Genomic DNA, 22,935 nt, shown 5'->3' on the forward strand with positions numbered 1-22,935 from the left:
AGAAGCAAAAAATGTTGTTGGATTTAGCAAACATTTAAACCAAGTGTTTTCAAGTCTGTTTTTTTTTCATTATCCCCACCCACCATGTTCCATTTACCAGGTTTAAAATGGTGGCCTTGAACTTTTCTCCTACTCGCTCTGGCCCTTCAAGAAGCAATAAAACTTCTCTGTCCAGGGATTCATCAAGCGCCGTCCACTCAATTCCAGGGATCTTAATGAGAAAAAGTTATTTGAAAAAGGCACATTATGCGGCTGAGCTGGAACACGGCCTATACACTATACTGAAAATTTGCTTTTCAGTTAATCTGAAAAAGCAGAAAAAGAAGCTGCCCATATACTTCAAAGAAACTTCTTTCTTGCAGTACTCCTAACATATCTCAGATGTTATGAAACTACAGATCTAACAGTGGGATAAGTACAGATAGTCCTCGACTTACGACTGCAATTGAGCCCAAAATGCAAAGCGAGACATTTCTTAAGTGAGTTCTGCCCCGTTTTACTACCTTTCTTATCGACCTTTATCAGGCTTGGAGAGTGGCTGATATCTTTCAGACACCGCAATACTTGGGAAGAATTCAGGAATGAACTAATTGACTTCTGTAAACACCCCTCCCCTTTCTCTCCTTTTTTATTCCCTATGGGGAGGGCCATTCACCGTCCACCTGTGACTTTACTCCCATGTCGACCCTTGTTCCCTGGTCCCATCTCTGCCTCTGACGCAGAGCCTTCATTAGAGCCTTCCCCAGACTCCAGGACTGGCCCATGTTCCTCCCCTCAACCTCCTCACTGTCCGAATCTCCTGCCATCTGCGGGCCACAACAGATTCTTTCCTTCCCCCTAAGGATCCCACGTCTGGATTAGCAATGGGAGTTAAAGTGCTCCTAAGAATTTTAAATCATTTAATCTTCTCATCCTTTGAAAGACATTTTCTGACCTCTGATGGTTCCTGGGCCAGCTCCAGTTCGCAGTGCAATGAATTGGTAGCTTCCAGGAAGCTGCTGTTGAACTTGTAGATTAGGGGGAAGTTGATACCATTCCTAGCAAAAATACACACACACACAGACGCATATATACATATATACATGTATGTACATATGAACATTTAAAGAGTTAAAACATCTGGAGCTCAGGAATACCATCACAATCTGCATCTTTTTTTTTCTTGACTTCCCAAAATACTCACGAGATCAGTTCTTGCTGCATCTGCTGAACGTTGTTCAACAATTTATTTTTCTCTACGCGTAGTGTCTATAGTTGAGATTTCAAAAAAGAAAAAAAAAGTTTAGTACAGGCCCTACAAGCAAGAAACAAACAATCCCTTCTCATGTCCCCCCAAAGGTATCATAACATTCAGAGGTGCTATTCAGCTGGTTCAGACTGGCTTGCCTGGTAGTGGAAATCGTGGGTGGTCCTGCCCATCCGCTCTGGCTCTATGCGGCCCTAGTTAAGCATGTTTTCAAGCTGTGCGCCTGCGTGCAAGCCACGCGCCAATCAAAGCTCATATGCGGAAGGCCGAGCTTACACGTAGACGGGGAACGTAAGCTCACATTTGCCAAACGGTAGGGAAAGTAAGTGAATACCACCTCTGGTAACATTACCTCTATCACTAACGTGTATTCCTTCAAGGCAGAGTTTAGTTCTTGTATATTCAGCTCCTTCTGCAATGATTGAAGAGAAAGAGTGAAGTAGATACACCAGGTTGTGCCTTAACTAACCACGCTTTAATATACAAACCCCTAATTCCGTTATGGCATGCATGCCACAGGTGGCACATGGAGCCATTTCTGAGGGCATGCGAGGCGTTGGCCAGCTGATTTTCGGTCTTGAGTTTTGGCTGTTTTTCATCCTCTGGAGGGAGAAAAACTGCCCAACGGACAACCTGGAGGTCCGTTCCTGAACTTCCGGTTTGTGTGTTGGGCTGTTTTTCGCCCTCCCCACGCTCCTAGAAAGCCACTGGAGCCTGGGGAGGGCAAAAAACGGACCTACTGGGCCCACTGGAAGTGGGAAAATGGAACGTTTCCAGCTTCCGGTGAGCCTCGGGGGGTGGGTGGGTGGGGCAGGGGGGGGGGAGACCATTTTCGCCCTCCCTAGGCTCCAAGAAAGCCATGCGTGCAGGTACGGGGCGTTTCATGCGTGCATGCGCAGGGGTCGCGGTGTGGGGGCATTATATTTGAGGGGCATGCGAGTGCGTGCGATAGCGCCCGCGCTGGTGCTTTCGGCACCCAAGGTGAAAAAGGTTCGCCATCACTGCCCTAATTGGTTTTAATGAGTACACCAAACTTATGATTTCTAACTATGATTAAGCTTCACATGAGCTTATTTATGTATATGTCGCCTGTCTGAACCATCCATCTCCTTCAAAAAAGGACTCTTTAGCACAATGTGTAAACTCAAAGTAAGAATCACACTGCAGCTGGTCTGTATAAAGATAGTCCCTGACTTGTAACAGTTTGTTTAGTGACCATTTGAAGTTGCATCAGCACTGGAGAAACTGGCTTATGACCACGTTTCACATTTATGATTGTTGCAGCATTCCCCTTGATCACATGATCAAAATTCAGACACTTGTCAACTGACTCGTATTTATGACGATTGCCATGTTCCGGGGTCATGTGATCCCTTTTGCAACCTTCTGTTGAGCAAAGCCAATGGGGAAGCCAGATTCATTTAACAACTGTGTTACTAACTTAACAACTAAACGGATTCACAATGGTGACAAGATACGTTATAAAATGGGAAAAAATTCATTTAACCACTGTCTTGCTTAGCAATGGGAATTTGGGGCTCAACTCTGGTCGCATGTCAAGGACTATATTGGAGTTTGTTTGTTTGTTTGCCTTAAAATGCTAACTGAACCAATTTCTCACCCATACTGGTTAAAAAGTATGGGATAGTACTTACAAAGCAATGACGTGGGTTTAAACCTTTCCCTAGGTTTTGGCCACAATTACAGGTAGTCCTCAACTTACAACCAAATTTGGGACTGGAACATTGGTCATCAGTCATTGAGGTCGTAAGGCAAAGCACCCATATGACCGGGGGGGTTTCAATGGTTTTCATGACGGTTATTAACTGAATGAAGCAAGCCATTAAGCAAACCTATTTTTCCAAGACGAGCAAACAACATCACAAATTGTGGCAACATGACTCATGAGACACTGCAACTAGTTGCAAACCGAGCTGGTTGCCAAGTGCCTTGAAATGCAGTCATGTGAATGGGGAGTAAAGAGACAATTCTTCCTCCCCTTTGTACCATGAACATCCAATAATCAGATATATGTTGCTTCTGAGTAGGATAACTATCACATATCGCCTCCATATTCAGTACTAGCTGGATACCAATGCTCCGCTATGAAACTATGTGATTGGGCTTGATAAATCAACACTTACAGCTTGAAAATTAATGAGTAGTTACCATTGGCCTATCCTCTTCCCTTTTCTCCCTCAGGCTGGCCCCATTGATCCTCTCCGATCTCTTTCTCTCCCTCAGGCTCGCCCCACAGAGGCCTCTCCTATCTTATCCCCTTCTCTCCCTCAGGCTGGCCCCATTGATCCTCTCCTATCCCCTTCTCTCTCTCAGGCTTGCCCCACAGAGGCCTCTCCTATCTTATCTCCTTCTCTCCCTCAGTCTAATTCCTTAGCATCAGAGCATTTTTCAGGTGGGGAAGGGGAGCAGAATGTCTAAACTCCCAGCCCGCAGAAAGGATGAGTCACATGCTGGCCACGTCCAAGTGGCAGTTGGAACAGAATTCTTTTCAGGTGGGGAGTGAGAGTAGAACGTCTAACTGCTTAGCATCAGAGCGTGTTAATAATAATATAAGAAATATTAATGATCTGATGGTCATTTTGAAAAACCCTTTCTTAGCGAGCACCTAGAAACTAAGAGGAACAGCTTTACGGTTCTGGAGATTTCATGATGATACGTGAGTGGTATTTCGCTTTTATATATGTATATGTATATGTGTATGTGTATGTGTATGTGTATGTGTATGTGTATGTGTATGTGTATGTGTATGTGTATGTGTATGTGTATATATATATATACAGAATGAATAGGAAAGGTGACAAATGTGATGTGATTGGAGTGCAGGTGAGTACACACTAAGACAAAAATGGAATGATGCGTCATCATTGCAAAACAGGTTTGTAAAATAGATACTATCCCAAGCAGGCTTAATGATGTTCGGCTACTTGTTTTTTTTTTTTTTTTACATACATTCAAATTAGCTGCAGGTGTTTGGAAGAAAGGGAAGACAAATCTATGGAAAGCAGTGGCTTTGACAACAAAGGCTTTTTGGAGAAAATTGTACACAAATACAGGCTGTTCTAAGCTCAGGTTTGCATAGCTGTCCGATGCATTTGCAGCAATCAGGCCCAAACCGGAATATAGATTGTCGGTATCTATTGCAATAACCGGAGTCATTTCTTCGTGTGGTTTTCATTACATTTCGGTGCATGCATTCTCAATTTGTCTCCAAGCAGACATGCCTAACAAACTGTAGGAGGAGGACAGGAAATAGGAAATGAGCAGCTCTGTAAATTAGATCTAGCTAAAGTAGTATAGAATTCCACCTAGCCACACCAGTGGTGGGTTCCTACCAGTTCGGACTGGTTCGGCTGAACTGGTAGTGTTTTGGTGGCCTGGATCGCTGGAATTGGCAGTGACCCAGGCCTGCCACACCCCCGAACCAGTTCTCCTCTGCATGCCACTCGTGGCACTTGTGCTGTAGGTTCACCATAGCTATAGAGCAATATCTAAATCATATCCCTAAGAATATTTTTATCTTAATCCCATAAGGTAGTCCTTGTTTAATTATGCCAATTGGGACCTAAAACTTCTTCATTGACACAGATGAGTCACATACAACCTTTTGAATATTAAACCAGGCTAGAAATTCTTCAATGTCATCAAATACCCACGAACCTTAAGGAGTGCTGTGTCTTTATTTCTCACCGTGCTTTCATAAAGATGTGTTTGTATCTGGGGAAAGAACAAAAACCCACCATGAAACTGCATTCTAGCAGGAAGAAAAGATACTAAAATTGTTTTCTTACTTTCCCCCCTCACTTTGGGGATATTTTTTTCTAAAATAGTAAATGAAGCAAAAGAATCGCCTTGTTAATTGTTATGGCTCTTATTATTAATAGCTGATAACCGGCATTGCCCAGATATTTATTTATAGGGGGGAAATGTTTGACCAAACGTAATTTCTAATGTTGTATTTTCCTCCTTACCAGAGGGTGCCCCCTAGTGGAGTACTGTGAAGCTGTTACCACGGTAACTCCACTGCACTGTACAGTAGAAGCCATTTTACGGTAGTACAGTAGAAGCCATTTTACAGCAGTACAGTAGAAGCCATTTTAAGGCACAATAGGCTGTATCTTAACAGAACACACACCCGAGGGGTGCTAGGGATGTCTTACCGCCACAGTATTTGTCTCCAGAGAGTAAGTCGTCTGTGTAGGAAGTTTGGTTGAAATTGCTTGAGGCATTCCAGAGTTATGCGGGAACATACACACAACACAGCCGTTTAGATAGATAGATGATAGATAGATGATAGATGATTGATAGATAGATAGATAGATATAGGTTCTAATCAATGCATCAAATAACTTCAATGAAGGTTGTGAAATACTGTATAATCTATCATATTAGTCCAGAATGGGTTGATAGAAAGAAATTTTTCCATTTCCAGTCTATGGTTACCAAAGTCACCAGAACATTTTTGTGAGGAAAATCTAGGACTTGTATCATTCATAGTCCAGCCCCTTCACTAACCACAACTTGCTGACTTCTAGGTTTTTTATTTATTGTTTTTAATATATGGCGATGTTACATTACCTAGGAAACTACAACGCTAATGCAGAGATGCAGTTTAGCTGCCTGTTTACTAGCAACGTTCAGTTCACACTGATGTGTTTTGCAAGGTGCACCACAAGAGGGAAAGCTAGTTCCGCACCAACCCCCCCCCCAAAATAAATGGGTTTCCTGCACTCTCATCCACAGCCCACTCCCTCCACCGAAGCCTCTGCCTCACAAAGGGGCTTCACAACTGGGAAGGTTCAGCGCCAGCAAGATTCTAACTGTTCGCACAAAGTGCCGGCTCGTCTCCCCACCCAAGTGGTGTACCTATTTATGTACTCTCATAAAACATGTTTTTGAACTGTTTTGCGGGCAGAAGCTGAGGCGAGGAATGGGAGCACACCCCACTAGGACTTGAACTGCTGGAGCAAAAATCATCATTAAGCCACCGCACCTCTCTGGCTTCTGAGTTGAGAAAGGGGGGGAGTGGGCCCAAAATTACTCTGTGAATTTCCGTGCAGGGTTATGTGCATCACATTAAAAATCAACAGACGACACTACCCTGACCACTATCTTGTCTGTTTTGGTAAGCATCTGTTTCTGCAGAATGGAACACATAAATCCTGGTTCCTGCCTGAAGTGTTTGTGTGAATAAATTGAAGCACCAGAAAAATGAGAGTAAATGAGTAATTGGCTGGAGGAATCAAAAGAAAGCCTTTGAAGCATCAGTGTGAAGTGTTTTAAAGGATGGGCACATGTTAACAGTTTAAAGCTCACACCAATATGCTTTAAAAAATCTTACATGCTCTAATATGTTGTATGCTGATGCTCATTTTGTGCAGAAATGCTGAGGAATCTTAACAAAAGTATCATCAAAATAATGAAATATCTCAGAACTGACCAAGAATTTGTGGAATAAAGTTCTTATCATTAAGAAAATGATACAAATCTCTTGATTCAATTACATCATACACATCTCAAATTATAGAGACATAAAAATCCTACCATCATTAATGTTCTCATCTGTTATTCAGACCTGGAACATTTGCTAAGCGACATGTAACTATAATACAGAATTTGAGTTTCAGCTCAAATTCCTCTTAAAAATGTAATTTAAGAGACAGTATCAGAATCTTCATGGTTACATGTTGCTTTTTGTAAGTACTCTGATGTCCCAAAACCAACTTACAAATGTAAATAACACAGATCCACTTTTAGTGTTAACTGTGGATTGTCAGATATTGGTAAGGCTCCAATATCTTCTCATCCCAAGTTAATGTAACCAGTGAAAAGGGATGTTGGGTTCTGCAATGCAACATAACTGGAAATCCAATAATAGGAATTACTGCATTGTCTTCAGAAAAAATTGATTTGCTTTTCTTGATTACGGACGCTTGGAATATTTCAAATATCTGATGCTTTTGAACTGGATCTCTGCCACTCCACACTGAAACAAAATGTAGGAGTTACTTACTTGGAGTTCACTAATATTCTGCGACAGCTCCTCAATCCTCTGCTGGAGGCCATCTGAATCAAGAGCATTTCTAATGTTCTGATTTAAACGACATATTTGTTATTACTGGTTTCCTTTTCTACTAGTTGTCTTTCCATGAAAAAAAAGACCTTAATAGAATAACAGAATTGGAAGGGACCTTGGAGGTCTTCTAATCCAACTCAAGCAGGAGACCCTATATCAGGGCTTGGCAACCTACGGCTCTGGAGCCGCATGTGGCTCTTTCATCCCTCTGCTGTGGCTCCCTGTCGCTGGTTGGCTCCACAATTGATAGGGCTTTTGGTTAGGATAGGTAGAGGAAAAAGGATGCCATGCTAGGAGACTCTATGGTGGGGGAACCGGACTTCCGGTTGGCAGAGGAAAAAGGATACCGTGCTAGGAGCCTCTATGGTGGTGGAGGATTTGTCTTTTCGGTCAGCAGAGGAAAAAAAGATGCTGCTCTAGGAGGAGACTCTATGGTGGGGGAATTGCACTTCTGGGCGGCTCCAGAATTGAGCGGGGTGTGTGTGTGTTCCGGTTACGACCTTTATGGCTCTTTGAGTGTTTAAGGTTGCTACCTCTGCCCTATACCATTTCCAGACATATGGTTGTCCTCCTTCAAAACCTCCAGTGATGGAGCACCCACAACTTCTGGAGGCAAGCCGTTCCACTGATTAATTGTTGTATCAGGAAATTTCTCTCCTTTATTAGTTTCCATCCATTGCTTCTTGTCCTGCCTTGAGGTGGTTTGGAGAATAGATTGACCTCCCCTCTTTTTTGTGGCAGTCCTTCTTTTCATTAAACTAGATATACCCAATTCCAGCAACTGTTCCTTATGTTTTATCCTCCAGTCCTCTAATTATCTTTGTTGTTCTTCTCTGCACTCATTCTAAAAACTCTTCCATAAAAGAAGGTAGTTGGGGATAAATTCTTGTGATTGAGTGTGGTGCTCTTATACCTATGTAGAAACCAGGAGGTTAAGAGGTATGTGTGAATAAATTTGGTGGAGGATATTGAAATGCCATCTGTGTCAGACTATTACAGTTTTTCCTCGACTTACAATCTCGATGTTTGTTTAGTGACCATTCAAAGTTACATAGGCACTGAAAAAAGTGACTTATGACCGTTTTTCACACTTACAACCGTTGTAGCATCTCCATGGTCACCTGATCAAAATTTGGATGTTTAGCAACTGTCATGTATTAATGACGGTCGCAGTGGCCCGGAGGTGATGTGATCACCTTTTGAAAACTTCTGACAATAAAAGTCAATGGGGAAGCCAGATTCCCTTAACACCTGGTTCACTAATTTGATGATTCACTTAACAATGATGGCAAGAATGGTCATAAAATGAAAGAAAATTCACTTGACAAGTGTCTCGCTTAACAAGAGAAATCTTGGGTTAATTGTGGTTGTAAGTCAAGGACTAGCTGTATATTCTTAATATTAAGGTACATGTAAAGGTTCCCCTTGTACATATGTGCTAGTTGTTCCCGACTCTAGGGGGCAATGCTTATCTCCGTTTCGAGGCCAAAGAGCCAGCATTGTCTGAAGACGTCTCTGTGGTCATGTGGTTGGCATGACTAAACGCCGAAGGAGCACGGAACGCTGTTACCTTCCTACCAAAGCTGGTCCCTATTTTTCTACTTGCATTTTTACGTGCTTTCTAACTGTTAGGTTGGCAGAAGCTGGGACAAGAAACGGGAGCTCACTCTGTTACACAGCACTTGGGATTTGAACGGCCGAACTGCCGACCTTCTGATCGACAAGCTCAGCATCTTAGCCACTGAGGCACTGCGTCCCCTAATATTATCTTATTATTACTGCACAGCAATAACAAAATTATCACCCTATGATTCAAAGAGTATTCACACTCATTCTTACCTCCTCTTGAAGAGCAGATATCTTAAGAATGAGGGACTGATTCTCTTTTTCCTGATTATGAAAAGAAAGTGAAGAAGAGAAACAATCAGATGTTTATCAGGAACCTGAGCTGTGTGTTGACTTGCTCCTTGTACCAATTTTTTTTAAAAAGGCAACACAACTTGGTTTGTAACAGTTGGCCAAAGGTGGACTCCTGCATGCAAACATCAACTCACAAGCTGCTTATTCTGGATTGTCATCAACTGCCTCTTTTCTTCAGAAGTGCCCAGAATGTTCTTCACTTCTTCCAGTTCCTCTTTTAATGTTTTCACTTGACTTGCAGACTGCTGGAAGCTAGAAAGCCAAAAACAACAAAAAACCATTTGCAATAGACAAGGAAACCTATGAGATTCCCCCCCTCCCCAAATGCTTCTTTGTAGATATTTTCATGTGATTTTTTAATTGTATGCACCAGGATCAAATTCTGGGGATAGATATAAATATAATATGTAAATGAATATATTTTTATTACAGTTAGAGTGAAATTCAATAAAACCAAAATAAAAATGATAACAACAGTGGCATACAATAAACAAAATCCAGATATAATTATTAAAATTAACTTAACATTAAAACAGTATATATTGGTCTTTCTCAACATTGGCATCTTGAAGATGGGTGGACTTCAATTCCCAGAATTCCCCAGGCAGCCAGAAACATATTTCTCTATCTTCTCAATTTTATAATAAAGACATTTCAAAATTGAACACATTTCTTGAATGTTCATGGAATAATTCTCTGAGTAGAACCAGATACCCATTAGAGGCAGAGTTCTTGGATAAAGTGCCACGGTTTCATATTTTGAAATACAATTCACCATCTCATGTGCATTTTAATTATTAGATTTTTCTCTATGAATATTAACATGTGCAATGACTTCAAACAAGAAGATAGATACAGTAGATACAGATACAGTCCAGAAAGAAATTCTTATGTACTAAGTTCTCTAAAAATGCAACGTTTTAGAAGAATCTATTGCGATACTAAGGCCGTGGTTCCTCATTTATATTAGGCCTTGATTAAACCTTATATTGACATCCATTTCCAGTAATCTCTGCAAGGCCATTAAACTTTGGTAAGTATGTGCCTGCCAGGATTTCTCATCATACATTATTAGTATCTGCAGAGGACAGCTAAGCTCAATACTGTATATGTGGTACCTCGCTCAATAGTAGTAACTATGAGAGGGATCTTGGAGACCTAGTGGACCAACCATTTAAATATGAGCCAGCCGTGTGCAGCAGCTGCCAAAAAAGCCAACACAGTTCTAGGCGGCATCAACAGAGGGATAGAATCAAGATCACGTTATAATGCCTTGGTAAGGCCACATATGGAATACATTTTTGGTCGCCACGATGTAGAAAAGATGTGGAGACTCTAGAAAGAGTTCAGAGAGGAGCAACAAGGATGGTTAGGGGACTGGAGGCTAAAACCTATGAAGAATGGTTGCAGGAACTGGGTATGTCTCGTTTAATGAAAAGAAGGACTAGGGAAGACATGATAGCAGTGTTCCAATATCTCAGGGGTTGCCATAAAGAAGAGGGAGTCAAGCTATTCTCCAAAACACCTGAGGATAAGACAAGAAGCAATAGATGGAAACTAATCAAGGAGAGAAGCAAATTAGAACTGAGGAGAAATTTCCTGACAGAACAATTAATCAATGGAACAACTTGCCTCCAGAAGTTGTGAATGCTCCAACACTGGAAGTTTTTAAGAAGAGGTTGGATAACCATTTGCCTGAAGTGGTGTAGGGTTTCCTGCCTGAGCAGGGGGTTGGACAAGAAGACCTCCAAGGTCCCTTCCAACTCTGTTATTCTATTCTATTCTATTCTATTCTATTCTATTCTATTCTATTCTATTCTATTCTATTCTAATAGAGTGGAAGTTTGTCCTCTACAAACACTGAGAGCTTATGCACCAGAGACAAATTCCTTATGTGTCCAATCGCACTTGGCCAATAAATAATTCTATTCTAAAGAATTCTATTCTACATATGGGCAGCTATGGTAAAGAAGACTTTACACAGAAATACTCCTACTATGGAAAAAAGGGGAATATGATTCATATTTTAATACAGAAAAATTTGAAAATGGAGATAAAGATGAAACCAGAATTCTTCCTTTTGGGTCTAATGGAAAAAGACCTGGAGAAAAAAATTGGAACTTTGTTATTATATACGATGGCGGGCAAAAATGGAAGGACAGTTCGATTCCTAACATGGATGGAATGGTTGCAGAAATTGATGGACCTGGCTGAAAGGGCAAAATTGGCTATCTTGATTAAAGAAAATAATATAAGTACTTTTATTTCAACATGGAGACTGGTTCTGAACTTTGTGTTTGAAGTGGAAAAGGGTGAAACTTTGATTTTGGGTTTTACCGATTAGATTGATAGATCTTTATAGAAATGACTTGTTCATATTATGAAAAAGCCAAAACGTTATGATTTGATGTTAATGCCTTGTTCTACTGCAGCAGAGAGAGTCGGAAGTCAATGTTTCTTTTTCTTTTTTTTTTCTTCTCCTCCTCCCTCACTTCCCCCTCTTTCTCCCCACTGTTTTCCTATTCACTTTCACATTTTGTATCTTACTTTATTTCACAGCCCAATAAAAATGTTAAACCAAAGAAACACCTCTACTGTTATGGCCTGCCAGCTGAGCTGGCAGCAGACTCGGACGATGAGGAGGTTGGGGAAGAACCTGGGCCAGTTCTGGAGTCTGAGGAAGGTTCTAATGAGGGCTCTGTGTCAGAGGCAGAGCCAGTGCCAGGGCTGTCCAGCATTTCCCAGCCACCGGAGAGCCAGCTGCCTTTGGAGGCTGAGGTGAGGAGGAGGAAGAACAGCTGGGGGTCTGTTCCAGATGCACATATGCGCAAAGCTGTTCGGAGAGGTGAACAATGACTCGGGAAGCAAAGCACACTTGGAGGCTGAATGGCCCCTCCCTGGCTGGGGAATAAATAGAAGGAAAGGGGAGTGGTGGTCGTAGGAGACAACAGTTCGTCTTTCTGGAGATTTTGTTCATTGTGTTTCGTGCAACAAAGACTGCTTGCCAGAACTTAATTTGCAGCCTTTCGGCTGGGAGCTCACAGCCTTGCAAGGAACTGATAAGGTCTGTTACTGCAATTAACTCCTTGCAGGACTCTTGCCTGGTCTTTTGGTGGGTGAATGCCATTAATTCACAGGAGATAAATAAAGAAGGTTTTTTTTGGGACAAGGAGTCTGTTTCCTGTTTCTCCTAAGGCTGGGTCAGAATGCCTCCTACAGTATTTTTACCTAGAGCAACAACAGATCTTGCTAAACCAGCAAAAGAACTTTCAGTTATTTTCAAAAGCATTGCACCTTTTTATCTGATTCCGCAGTTCCCCGCTGTCTTCCACCAGTCTGTTATTGGTCTCCTCCGTGGCATCCAGTGCCAGCTTCAACTGGTCATTTTCCTCTTGAAGTTTCTGGTTGTTGAACTGGAGATCGGCCACGCAAGTAATCAAGTCAGACGTTTCTCTGGAAGGGTAAAGAAAAGAGGACTTTCTCATTTTAACCTTCAATACCTTTTTTTAATGGAGGAGACCAAAAGCAGGATGGGCGTTTAGTGCTAAGAAATTTCTCCCTATCTGCACCTTTTCTGGCCAAGGTCCCATCACCCAAGAACAACTTTAAGGTGTTGTGGCCTGCCAGCTGCCAGCGGAGCTAGCGGCAGACTCGGACGATGAGGAAGTTGGGGAGGAACTCTGGAGCCTGAGGAAGGCTCTGATTGGCGCTCTACTTCGGATGCAGAGATTGAGCCAGGGCCGTTTGACATTTTCCAGCCACGGGAGAGGCTTTGAAGGCTGAGATAAGTGGGGAGGAAGAACAGCTGGGGCTTGTTTGAGATGTGCGCATGCACAGAGCAGTTAGGAGAGGAGAACAAGGAATCAACTCGGGAAGCAAGGCACACATGGATGCTGAATAGCCCCTCCCCAGCTGGGGAATAAATAGAAGGAAAGGGGAGTGGTGGTCGTAGGAGACAACAATTTGTATTTCTGAAGATTCTACTCATTGTGTTTCGTGCCACAGAGATTGCTTTCCAGTACTTAATTTGCAGCATTTAGGCTGGGAGCTCACCGCCTTGTGATTATCGTAAGGAACTGATAAGGTCTGTTACTACAGTTAACTCTTTGAAGAACTATTGCCTGGACTTTTCGGTGTGGGAATGCCATTCATTCACATGAGGAAATAAAGGGATTTAAACATATTAATACAATAACAGAGTTGGAGGGGACCTTGGAGATCTTCTAGTCCAACCCCCTGCCATTTCAGACAAATGGCTATCCAACATCTTCTTAAAGACTTCCAGTGTTGGGGCATTCACAACTTCTGGAGGCAACTTCTGTTCCACTGATTAATTGTTCTCACTGTCAGGAAATTTCTCCTCAGTTCTAAGTTGCTTCTCTCCTTGATTAGTTTCCACCCATTGCTTCTTGTTCTACCCTTTCTCTAAATTGTTTCTTAGCAACTTTTAAGATGTGTGGACTTCAACTCCCAGAAATCTCTAGGCAAAAACTCTGAGGACTACACATCTTAAATTGTCAAGGTTGAGAAACACTGCTCTCTGTTGACAGATTTGAGATATGTGAACTTCAACTCCCAAGAATTCCTCAGCTACCATTGAACTGCATTCAAACGTGTGCCTTTTCTAATGGTAAAGGAGTAACATTACCAAAATGGGAATCATAGCTTATAAATACAGGAAGCAATCAGAAAATTCTATTGCACTCAGAGCTTTGCGCTATGTTTACTACACTGAACGTACAATCAAAGCATGCCCAATTTTCACCAAGTTTTTCATGACAAGGAGTCTGTTTCTACTAAGGCTGGGTCAGAACATAAGGAAGACCATTCTTCTGCATCATTCATACAGCTATTTCTTTCCACTGATAATCCACATTCCCTCATTTCTGAAAGCTTATCCTTGAGAACATTCCTAACCGCAAATAACAGGTAGTCCTCAACTTACAACCACAATTGATACAACCACAATGTCTGCTGCTAAGCGAGACAGGGGTGAAGTGAGTTGGCCCCATAGTCACATGATCGAAATTCAGATACTTGGAAACTGATTCATATTTATGACGATTGCAGTGTCCCAAGGTCATGCAACCTTTTGACAAGCAGTCAATGGGGAAGTCAGATTCAATTTAACAACCATGTTACTAACTCAACAGCTGCAGTGATTCACTTAACAACTGTGGCAAGAAAGGTCGTAAAATGGAGCAAAACTCACTTAACAAATGTTTCACTTAGCAACTGAAATGCTGGGTTTGATTGCAAAAGTAAGACAAGGACTACTGGTACAACCAACAAAGAGAAACTCATTGCCTCTCTACGTTTTTTTTGGTAGTTGCACTGTTGAATATTATTTATTATTTATTAAATATATTTATATGCTGCCCAATCCCGAAGGACTCCGGGCGTCTTACAAAAATATAAGAAAAAACACATAACGATAAAGAAAACAATTTAAAACAACAAACACCCTCATACATTCATTCTAGTCGGGGCTGGACCTCAACAGTGAGGTCAACAGCCCAGGCCTGCCGGAACAGCCAAGTTTTTACAGCTTTCCTGAAGGCCATGAGAGTGGGTATGGCCCGGATTTCCGGGGGGAGCTGGTTCCAGAGAGTCGGAGCAGCCACAGAGAAGGCTCTCCTCCAAGGGCCCGCCAGCTGACCACTGTCTGGCTGACGGCATCTGAACGGGGCCCAATCTGTGGGATCTTACTGGCGCTGGGGAGGTATGTAGCAGCAGGTGGTCTCGAAGGTATCCTGGCCCTAAGCCATGTAGGGCTTTAAAGGTAATAACCAACACCTTGAATTGAGTCCAGAGACCAATTGGTAGCCAGTGCAGCTCACGGAGGACAGGTGTATCGCTCCGCGCAGCCCAATATCGCCAGCGTGGCCACATTCTGAACTAACTGCAGTCTCCGAACGCTTTTCAAGGGTAGCCCCATATAGAGCGTGTTACAATAATCCAGCCTTGAGGTGACAAGGGTATGAGTGACCGTTAGAAGTGCCTCCCGGTCCAAATAGGGCCGAAATTGGTGCACCAGACGAACTTGGGCAAAGGCCCCCCTGTTCACAGTCGACAGATGATGTTCCAGTTGACCTTACTATTAGGATACTATTTTCGCCAACATTTAATTATATTTTGCTTTCCAATCTCATACACCCATTGCTGTATATCAGGGGTATAAAACTCAACATCGGGGGCAGGCTCCGGCCGTGGGGTGTTTAGATAACTGGCTCCGTGGGGCCGCCGGCCCGTTGTGCCTCTGCCAGCAAAAACGGAGCTCAGGAGGACCGTGCACAGCCCCCTGAGCTCTGTTTTTGCAGGCAGAGGCTTGCAGGAGGCCGTTGCAGCTGGAAGGAACGGACCACAGGAACTCATTTTCACTGGCAGAGTGCTCGGGCCGCCACAGGTGCCCCCACAAGAGTGATGTCAAGCTGGTCACGCCCACCCTGGTTCCCTGTGGTCAAACACAACCCTGATGCGTCCCTCAATGAAATTGAGTTTTGACACCCATTGCTCTATATCCTGCCCTCTTGGGACAACACAGGGCGAGTTTAACTTTCTGTGTGGCAGCCGTTCAGATGGTATAATGTTATTATCACATCTTCCCCCATCATTTAAAAGACACAGAGTACCCATTATTCCTGCAAAATTCCTATTTCTGATCTTGGTTTCTTTTGTTTCCCGTTTCTGAAACCCGTCAACTAAAACAGAACTCACAAATCTCCTCTTGACACATCACCGCCAAGTGCTTCTAGGCTTCCAGAAGTTATGTTCAACCTTTTCGCTGCAAAAAGAAGTTTTCGGTGGTAAGGCAAGAAAGAAACCAACTGCATGCCATTCCATTCCATAAAGCATTCTAAGCACAATGGTTGCCTCTGCATGACTTTCACTTTTACGACCGTCCTCAAATGCCCTAATTGAGCATCTGACACAAGCAAAATAAGTCATTCAGCATCTTAGAACTAGCACTAGCACTTATATACTGCTTCACAGTGCTTTTACAGCCCTCTCTAAGCGGTTTACAGAGTCAGCCTCTTGCCCCCAACAATCTGGGTCCTCATTTTACCCACCTCGGAAGGATGGAAAGTGGAGTCAACCTTGAGCCTTTCAGAATAGAACTACCGAATTGCAGCCAGCAGAAATAGCCTGCAGTACTGCATTCTAACCACTGCACCACCACGGCTCATTTCTATCTTAGCAAGGCTAATCGATTTTAACGGGACAGGGGTAAGAGATACCATTGGAAGTGTTGGAAAAAATATCCTTCTGGGTTTGGTTCCAAGTGGGGAAAAAGATACTGGATTCATGGAAGTTGCTTGGAAAGGTCTTATTGATGGTGGACAGGACCACATGGTTTAAGGTCCTGGGGAAAAAGGGGATCACTTGCCTTGAAGACCTTGAAGAAAAAAGGGCAGAGATCTTGGGTATTTAGAGTTTCCTGTCCCTGTCCAAGGAATGTATCCCATTGGCTGTCAGACTCCCAGGGGGCAGGGGTCTTAGCTAACTTTGTAGGCTGTCCGTGTCCCAAGCTTGCTTGAGCTTTGCTGGATGATGTAATCTTCTCAGGTGCCATGTGGTGAGATGGGTAGAGTGCTAATCCTATCATGTCCTGAGAGCCATGTCTTAATCCCATCACCCTGGAGCTGAAGGGAGGGGGCAGGGAGCTGTAGGAAGCTGCTTTGTGTTTAAAACATGTTTCTTCTTTTCTCATCCAGGGAAACATAATATTCTGCCTTTTTAATATTCCCCAGAATATTTCATTTTTCTAGTAGAGGGGTGGGTGCTAACTTCCTTCAGAAGGAACAAAGGAAGCTAAAAATCCTTAGTTCAACTAATTCTGGACTGATCTGCCTTCCAACAATTCTCTTGGTATGATCTGGTTCCTTATATCCATATAATGTGTTGTTTTTTTAAAAAAAAATCAATAAAAGCCAGGAAGCTGGAATGTTGCAGAACCATCAACTTATTAGCTGAAACCAAGTTTGCAAATGTGTTCAGCGACCCGGTAAATAATTCACCCGCTCATGCAAATAATTCAGTCAATGGTTTAGCATAGCTTGTTCCCTTCTAAATAGCCTCAAGTTCCCTTTAGCTAGATTTATTGCAATGAAAGAATTAAATTGAATTAACATTTCAGGACTTGTTTTTTTTCCCACTTTCAAAGAAGAATCTATATGTCAGTGTATAAGAATTTATAAATTGGAAAAGTCATAACAAGAAGTCAGCAAATGGGAACTGTTTGATGACTGAGACACAGGATTTGTTGTGAGCCCTGTGAGACAGCTCGGAGCTTGAGCGTGGCTTAGCTTAACTGTTCTGTATATATAAGAGTTCTTTGTCCTTAATCCTTGCTTCTCTCTACCACGTTGCAAGAGCTGCATGGATATTGTATACATGCATCATGTTTTATATTATCTATCTATCTATCTATCTATCTATCTATCTATCTATCTATCTATCTATCTATCTATCTATCTATCTATCTATCTATCTATTTATCTATCTATGACTGTAGATAATTCTGGAACGCTTCAAGCAATTTCAACCAAACTTGGTATACCGATGACTTACTCTCTGGAAAGAGGGTAAGACATCCCTAAAACTCCTTGGGCTGTGTGTTCTGTTAAGATACAGCCTATGTGCTTTAAAATAGCTTTTACTGTACTGCCGTAAAATGGCTTCTACTGTACAGCACAGTTGAGTTTGCAGTACTCCACAAGGGGGCTCCTTCTGGAAAGGGGGAGAATCCAACATTAGAAATTACGTTTGTTCTGGACATTTCCCCCTATAAATAAATACCTAGCAATGCCAGGTTATCGGCTAGTTGTAGACAAAGAAGTTTCTTCTATAAATGAATCCTGCTGAATTGTTTATTTGTATGCTGGCTGGATAGCTATTGACTCTGACAATATATTTCTCAATATATATGTTTAGAGAGACTTATTAAGTCTTTTTCACAACCTTAGGCTACAATGGAAGGAAGATAACACTCTTGTGATAATGAGGAACTCTGCACCTGGTGGCTTACATAATCATTGATGGTTTGAAAACCAACAGTGAGATTATTGGACACCAGGCATAGGGCTTAATTTCTGGCACTTTCTATGCATGTTATACACATTTCACTAAATTAACTTTCCATAATACCCAAAATATTATTCTACCAGTAATACATTTGTAGTTGTATTAATTCCGAATGCAGTTCAATAATCTGGTAAAGAAATACCTGAGAAATTATTTTCAGGGGTTGCCTCCTTGTTGGGTACCTCATTCCTGAAAAAAAGGGAGGGGGGAGTGTAGTTCCAGGTATCTTAATTCAAGATAACAGAAATGGCTCTAATCGATATTAAACATTTTTGGCATTTTAATAACATGTACTGAAAAAACTTTTTCCCCCTCATGATTTGTGACCCGTTTTCTGTTTCTTAACCTATATAATTATATGGCATGATATCATCCATCCTAACTTCTTATCAAAGACTCTTTATGTATATATTTAGTCATTATGGATTAAAAGGATCTGCTTTGTAACTGCTTGCTAACTGGTTAAAAACCAGAAAGCAAAGAAGAGGAATAAATTATTATTTGTTCAATGGAAAACAACCAGATATGGGATCCATTAAGGATTCAAAAGAACTGCAGAAGTTTTTTTTAAAATTTATGTAAAGCAGGGGTGTCAAACTCAAGGCCCGGGGGCCAGATCCGGCCCACAGGGTGCTTAGATCTGTCCATGGGGCCACCCTGGAAACAGTAAAGGACTGGCCTGCGGCGTGTCTGTCAACAAAAATGGAGGTCCTCCTGAGCTCCATTTTCACTTGGAGAGAGCTGCAGGAGGTCCTTGCAGCCAAAAATGGAGCTCGGGAACCCATTTTCGCTGGAAGAGTGCTCGGGCCACCACAGCCGCCCCTGACATGAGTGACATCAAGCTGGCCATGTCCCCCTGCCCCCCGAAGGTCAACGCAACCATGATGCGGCCCTCAAATGAAATCGAGTTTGACACCCCTGATGTAAAGGGTTAATCAATGGACTTAAGAGCAACATATGGGGTTATCATGCCTTGCACTACAAAAAAAAAGACATAATAGCGGGTACCAGTTTCTTTGCAATCTTCAATCCATTCTTTCATGATGGCATGGTAGGTCTCCAAGTCCATAGATATATCCCTATGATCAGGATCAAGCATGTTGCACAAATCTTCAAGGCCACTATCTTCTGAACTCCGGACTTGTCGTGTTCTCAGGAAGTCAACTAATTTAGAAACAGCAACTTTGCCTAAATGTAACATGAAAATTGTTAGATGACCAAGATCACCGCAGCTGGGTACTGCAGTCAAGAAATTAAAAGGCGCTTGTTTTGGGGACGAAAGCTATGGCGAATCTAGACATCATCCTGCCACAAAATTGCCTGTATAGTCAAGGTTATGGTTTTTCCAGTACAATGTATGGCTGTGAAAGCTGGACCATGAGAAAGGCTAAGTGCCAAAGAATGGAGGCCTTTGAACTCTGGTGCTGGAGAAGGACTCCTGCGAGTCCCCTGAACTGAAAGGCAATCAACCAGTCATTCCTAGAGGAGATCAACCCTGACTGCTCTTTAGAAGGCCAGATTCTGAAGAGGAAACTCAACTACTTTGGCCACCTAATGAGAAGGAAGGACTCCTGGAGAAGAGCCTCATGCTGGGAACGACAAGGGCAAAAGAAGAAGGGGACAACAGAGAATGAGGGTGGCTGGATGGAGTCACCAAAGCAGTCGGCATGACCTTAAATGGACTCCAGAGGATGGTAGAGGACAGGAAGTCCTGGGGGAACATTGTCCATGGGGGTCACAATGGGTCAGACATGACTTTGCAACTAACAACAACAAACAATGAAATCAACACAGAGGTTCATGTTCAGAAAATGTTCATCATTTGTGGTGTAGACCAGTGTTTCTCAACCTTGGCAACTTGAAGACGTCTGACTTCAACTCCCAGCCACTCCCCCTGGCTGGGGAATTCTGGGAGTTGAAGTCCAGACATCTTTAAGTTGCCAAGGTTGAGAAACACTGGTGTAGACTGTTTTAAATTGAGTAGGCAATTAGCATTCTGACTGCTAATGTCAATCCTTGACCTTAACTGCAAACTGTGCTGACAATTTTCAACAAAAAATAGTCCTGGGTAAAGTCCTGTTGAAGTTTGAATGGTCATAAATTGAGGACTACCTGCATAAGTAGCCTCCCAAATTCATTTTGGAACTTTTCAATTGTTACATTACCTCTTCTTTCCACGCACATGCAGAAAACATAGTAGTCAGTAGGTCTTCTTTCACAAATCAGACTTACATCCGAGTCGTCATTGTCTCTGTTGTCCATTGCCATCTTCCATCCTATGGAGAGAAAGAATATTGGAAGCTGGGTTTGATTTTCCCACATGTAGCCAAGAGATTTGGTTTTTAACTGGCTTTCCCTGTTCACAATTTGCTCCTCAAGTTTAACTCTTCTCAAGCCTTATACTTTCCTTCCCCTGTTCAGCTTGTCCATTTGATTACATCTGCAATCAGGTTGAAAAAAACATTTTGTGCTGTGGGATTGCCCTCTCATTGTTAGTTTCCACAAAGTGGCCGAAGTCATACTATCAAAGGGCAGGGTACATCATAAAAGCAAAACCAAAAGGATGAGAATGGGAGGAAGGGGGAAATGGAGGAAGAGTTGAAAGGGACCTTTGAGGTCTTCAAGTCCAACCCCCCTGCTCAGGAAGGAAACCCTACACTATTTCAGACAAATGGTTATCCAACATCTTCTTAAAAACCTCCAGTTTGGGAGCATTCATATTTCTGGAGGCAAGTTGTTCTACTGATTAATGGTTCTCACCAGTGGTGGGTTTCAAATTTTTTTTTAATCTACTCTGTGGGTGTGGCCTCCTTTGTGGGAGTGGCTTGCCAGCTATGTGACCTGGTGGGAGTGGCTTGCCGGCCATGTGTTTTCTCTCTCTCTCTCTCTCTCTCTCTCTCCTTCCTTTTGTCTCTCTGTCCCTTTTTCCTTTTTTTCTTTCATCTCTCGCATTTTTTCTTTTTTTATTTCTTTCTTTCTCTCTCTCTCTCTCTCTCTCTCTCTCTCTCTCTCTCTCTGTGTGTGTGTGTGTGTGTGTTTGTGTGTGTGTGTGTGAGTGGTGGGTTTCAAAAAATTTTGGAACCTCTTCTGTAGATGTGGTCTGCTTTCCGGGTCCACTGGTGGAACCTCTTCTAACCGGTTCGGTAGATTTGACGAACCGGTTCTACCGAACTGGTGCGAACTGGTAGGAACCCACCTCTGGTTCTCATTGTTAGGGGATTACTCCTTAGTTCTAGGTTGCTTCTCGCTTTAATTAGTTTCCACCCATTGCTTCTTGTCCTGCCTTCAGGTACTTTGGAGAATAGTTTGACTCCCTTTTCTTTGTGGCAACCCATGAGATATCAGAACAATATAAATGCAAATACATACAATAATACAAATAATCACAAGCACCCTGAGTGCCTTCCTTCGGTTCTTACCGAATCTTTTGGGTGGAGGAGAAGGAAAGTGGGCGTACGGATTTTGGTCCTTGGGTAAATAATCAGGACTTGATGTGAAATAGTTGCTTTCCAGAGGTGATGTAGGCCTTGGCTCGATATTAGAGTTGCCATAATCAAAGGTTGACTCTCCATTTTTTAACGAGATGGGTGAAACCGTTTCCTCTCTGATTTACAAAAAAACCCTGATTTGTTCAGCTGTCTCTTTTTGCCACCCAGAGAAAAAGACCTCGGAGCGAATATCCGAAATACGTCGATGTCGTGGTGTTTGCACCGTGCCAGGGCTCACAGAGAAGATGTTGTCACTGGAAGGACTTAGCAAAAGAGGTTGGTGTCCATGGAACTGCTGCTTTTTAATGTCCTCTTCTTCAAGATCTCCTCCAGGTTCTTCTTTGTGTTACTCTGTGGACTGTCAAAGTTTTTGGATTGGAATTTTGGAATCTGCAAGGCAGGATTCGAAGCTTGGTCCATCATGTTGATAGTTTGGAGCTTCCTGCAAAGGCTGGCCACAGGATGATGGCGTTTCCCACATGTATCTTTGGAAGACATTCTGCCCCGTTTGAGAGGTTACCTAAAAAAAAAAAGGGGGGGGGAGGTATAAAAAAAATTTAATGGTAATTGAACCTTCAGACAATTTCCTTCATTTATCTAAGATTGAAGTTCAAGGACATTCAAAGTTAATTTTAAAAGAATTGTAACAGCATTTTTCAGGTTTAAGTGTACAATAGGAACAACACAATTTAGCCAGAGAGATATCTCACCATTCCATCCATATAATTCAAGATTTACAGAGTCTTTCAGATTCTTTTTATGGATTTTTAAAATTAGAGCTCTTTAAAGGATTTCTATGATTGGCAATCTCATGTCTGGGTAGCTAATATTACTAATGTAATTAAAATTTTAATACACGCCTCGAACAGATTAAAATCATTGTACATAGTTTACATTATCATAAAAGTAAGGTTGGTTCTTTTATTGGCAGCAGGCCAGCTGCTGATTTATTTATTATTCAAAGAATCTAAACAATTCCAAAGGGCAAGAAACCTGGCAGTTCCAAAAACTATTGTAAGGCATTCTAGTGTTGTTGTCTTTACATCTTTAAAGCAGTTTATTTATACATTTTCATTTAACATACGTGTTTTGTGAACAGTGTA

General features: G+C 42.2%; 1 protein-coding gene across 1 annotated transcript in view; it reads right to left on the reverse strand.

Annotated features, from left to right (window-relative positions):
* The window catches only part of LOC116511221 (lymphoid-restricted membrane protein-like), a 68,748-nt gene extending 46,403 nt beyond the window's left edge, over positions 1-22,345 (reverse strand). Inside the window, exons 1-14 of the mRNA XM_032221090.1 lie at positions 22,126-22,345; positions 20,510-20,620; positions 19,353-19,532; positions 18,487-18,570; positions 15,978-16,044; positions 12,555-12,713; positions 9,395-9,512; positions 9,180-9,230; positions 7,278-7,355; positions 4,925-4,981; positions 1,599-1,658; positions 1,184-1,248; positions 935-1,037; positions 98-211 (exon numbers count right to left, since the gene is read on the reverse strand). Coding sequence (XP_032076981.1) covers positions 98-211; positions 935-1,037; positions 1,184-1,248; positions 1,599-1,658; positions 4,925-4,981; positions 7,278-7,355; positions 9,180-9,230; positions 9,395-9,512; positions 12,555-12,713; positions 15,978-16,044; positions 18,487-18,570; positions 19,353-19,532; positions 20,510-20,620; positions 22,126-22,330 — 1,452 coding nt within the window. The 5' untranslated portion in view covers positions 22,331-22,345. The remainder of the gene's footprint in view (positions 1-97; positions 212-934; positions 1,038-1,183; positions 1,249-1,598; positions 1,659-4,924; positions 4,982-7,277; positions 7,356-9,179; positions 9,231-9,394; positions 9,513-12,554; positions 12,714-15,977; positions 16,045-18,486; positions 18,571-19,352; positions 19,533-20,509; positions 20,621-22,125) is intronic.
* Between the last annotated feature and the right edge of the window lie 590 nt (positions 22,346-22,935).

The sequence above is a fragment of the Thamnophis elegans genome, chromosome 7 (assembly GCF_009769535.1).
Source record: "Thamnophis elegans isolate rThaEle1 chromosome 7, rThaEle1.pri, whole genome shotgun sequence".
NCBI classification, from domain to species: Eukaryota; Metazoa; Chordata; class Lepidosauria; order Squamata; family Colubridae; genus Thamnophis; species Thamnophis elegans.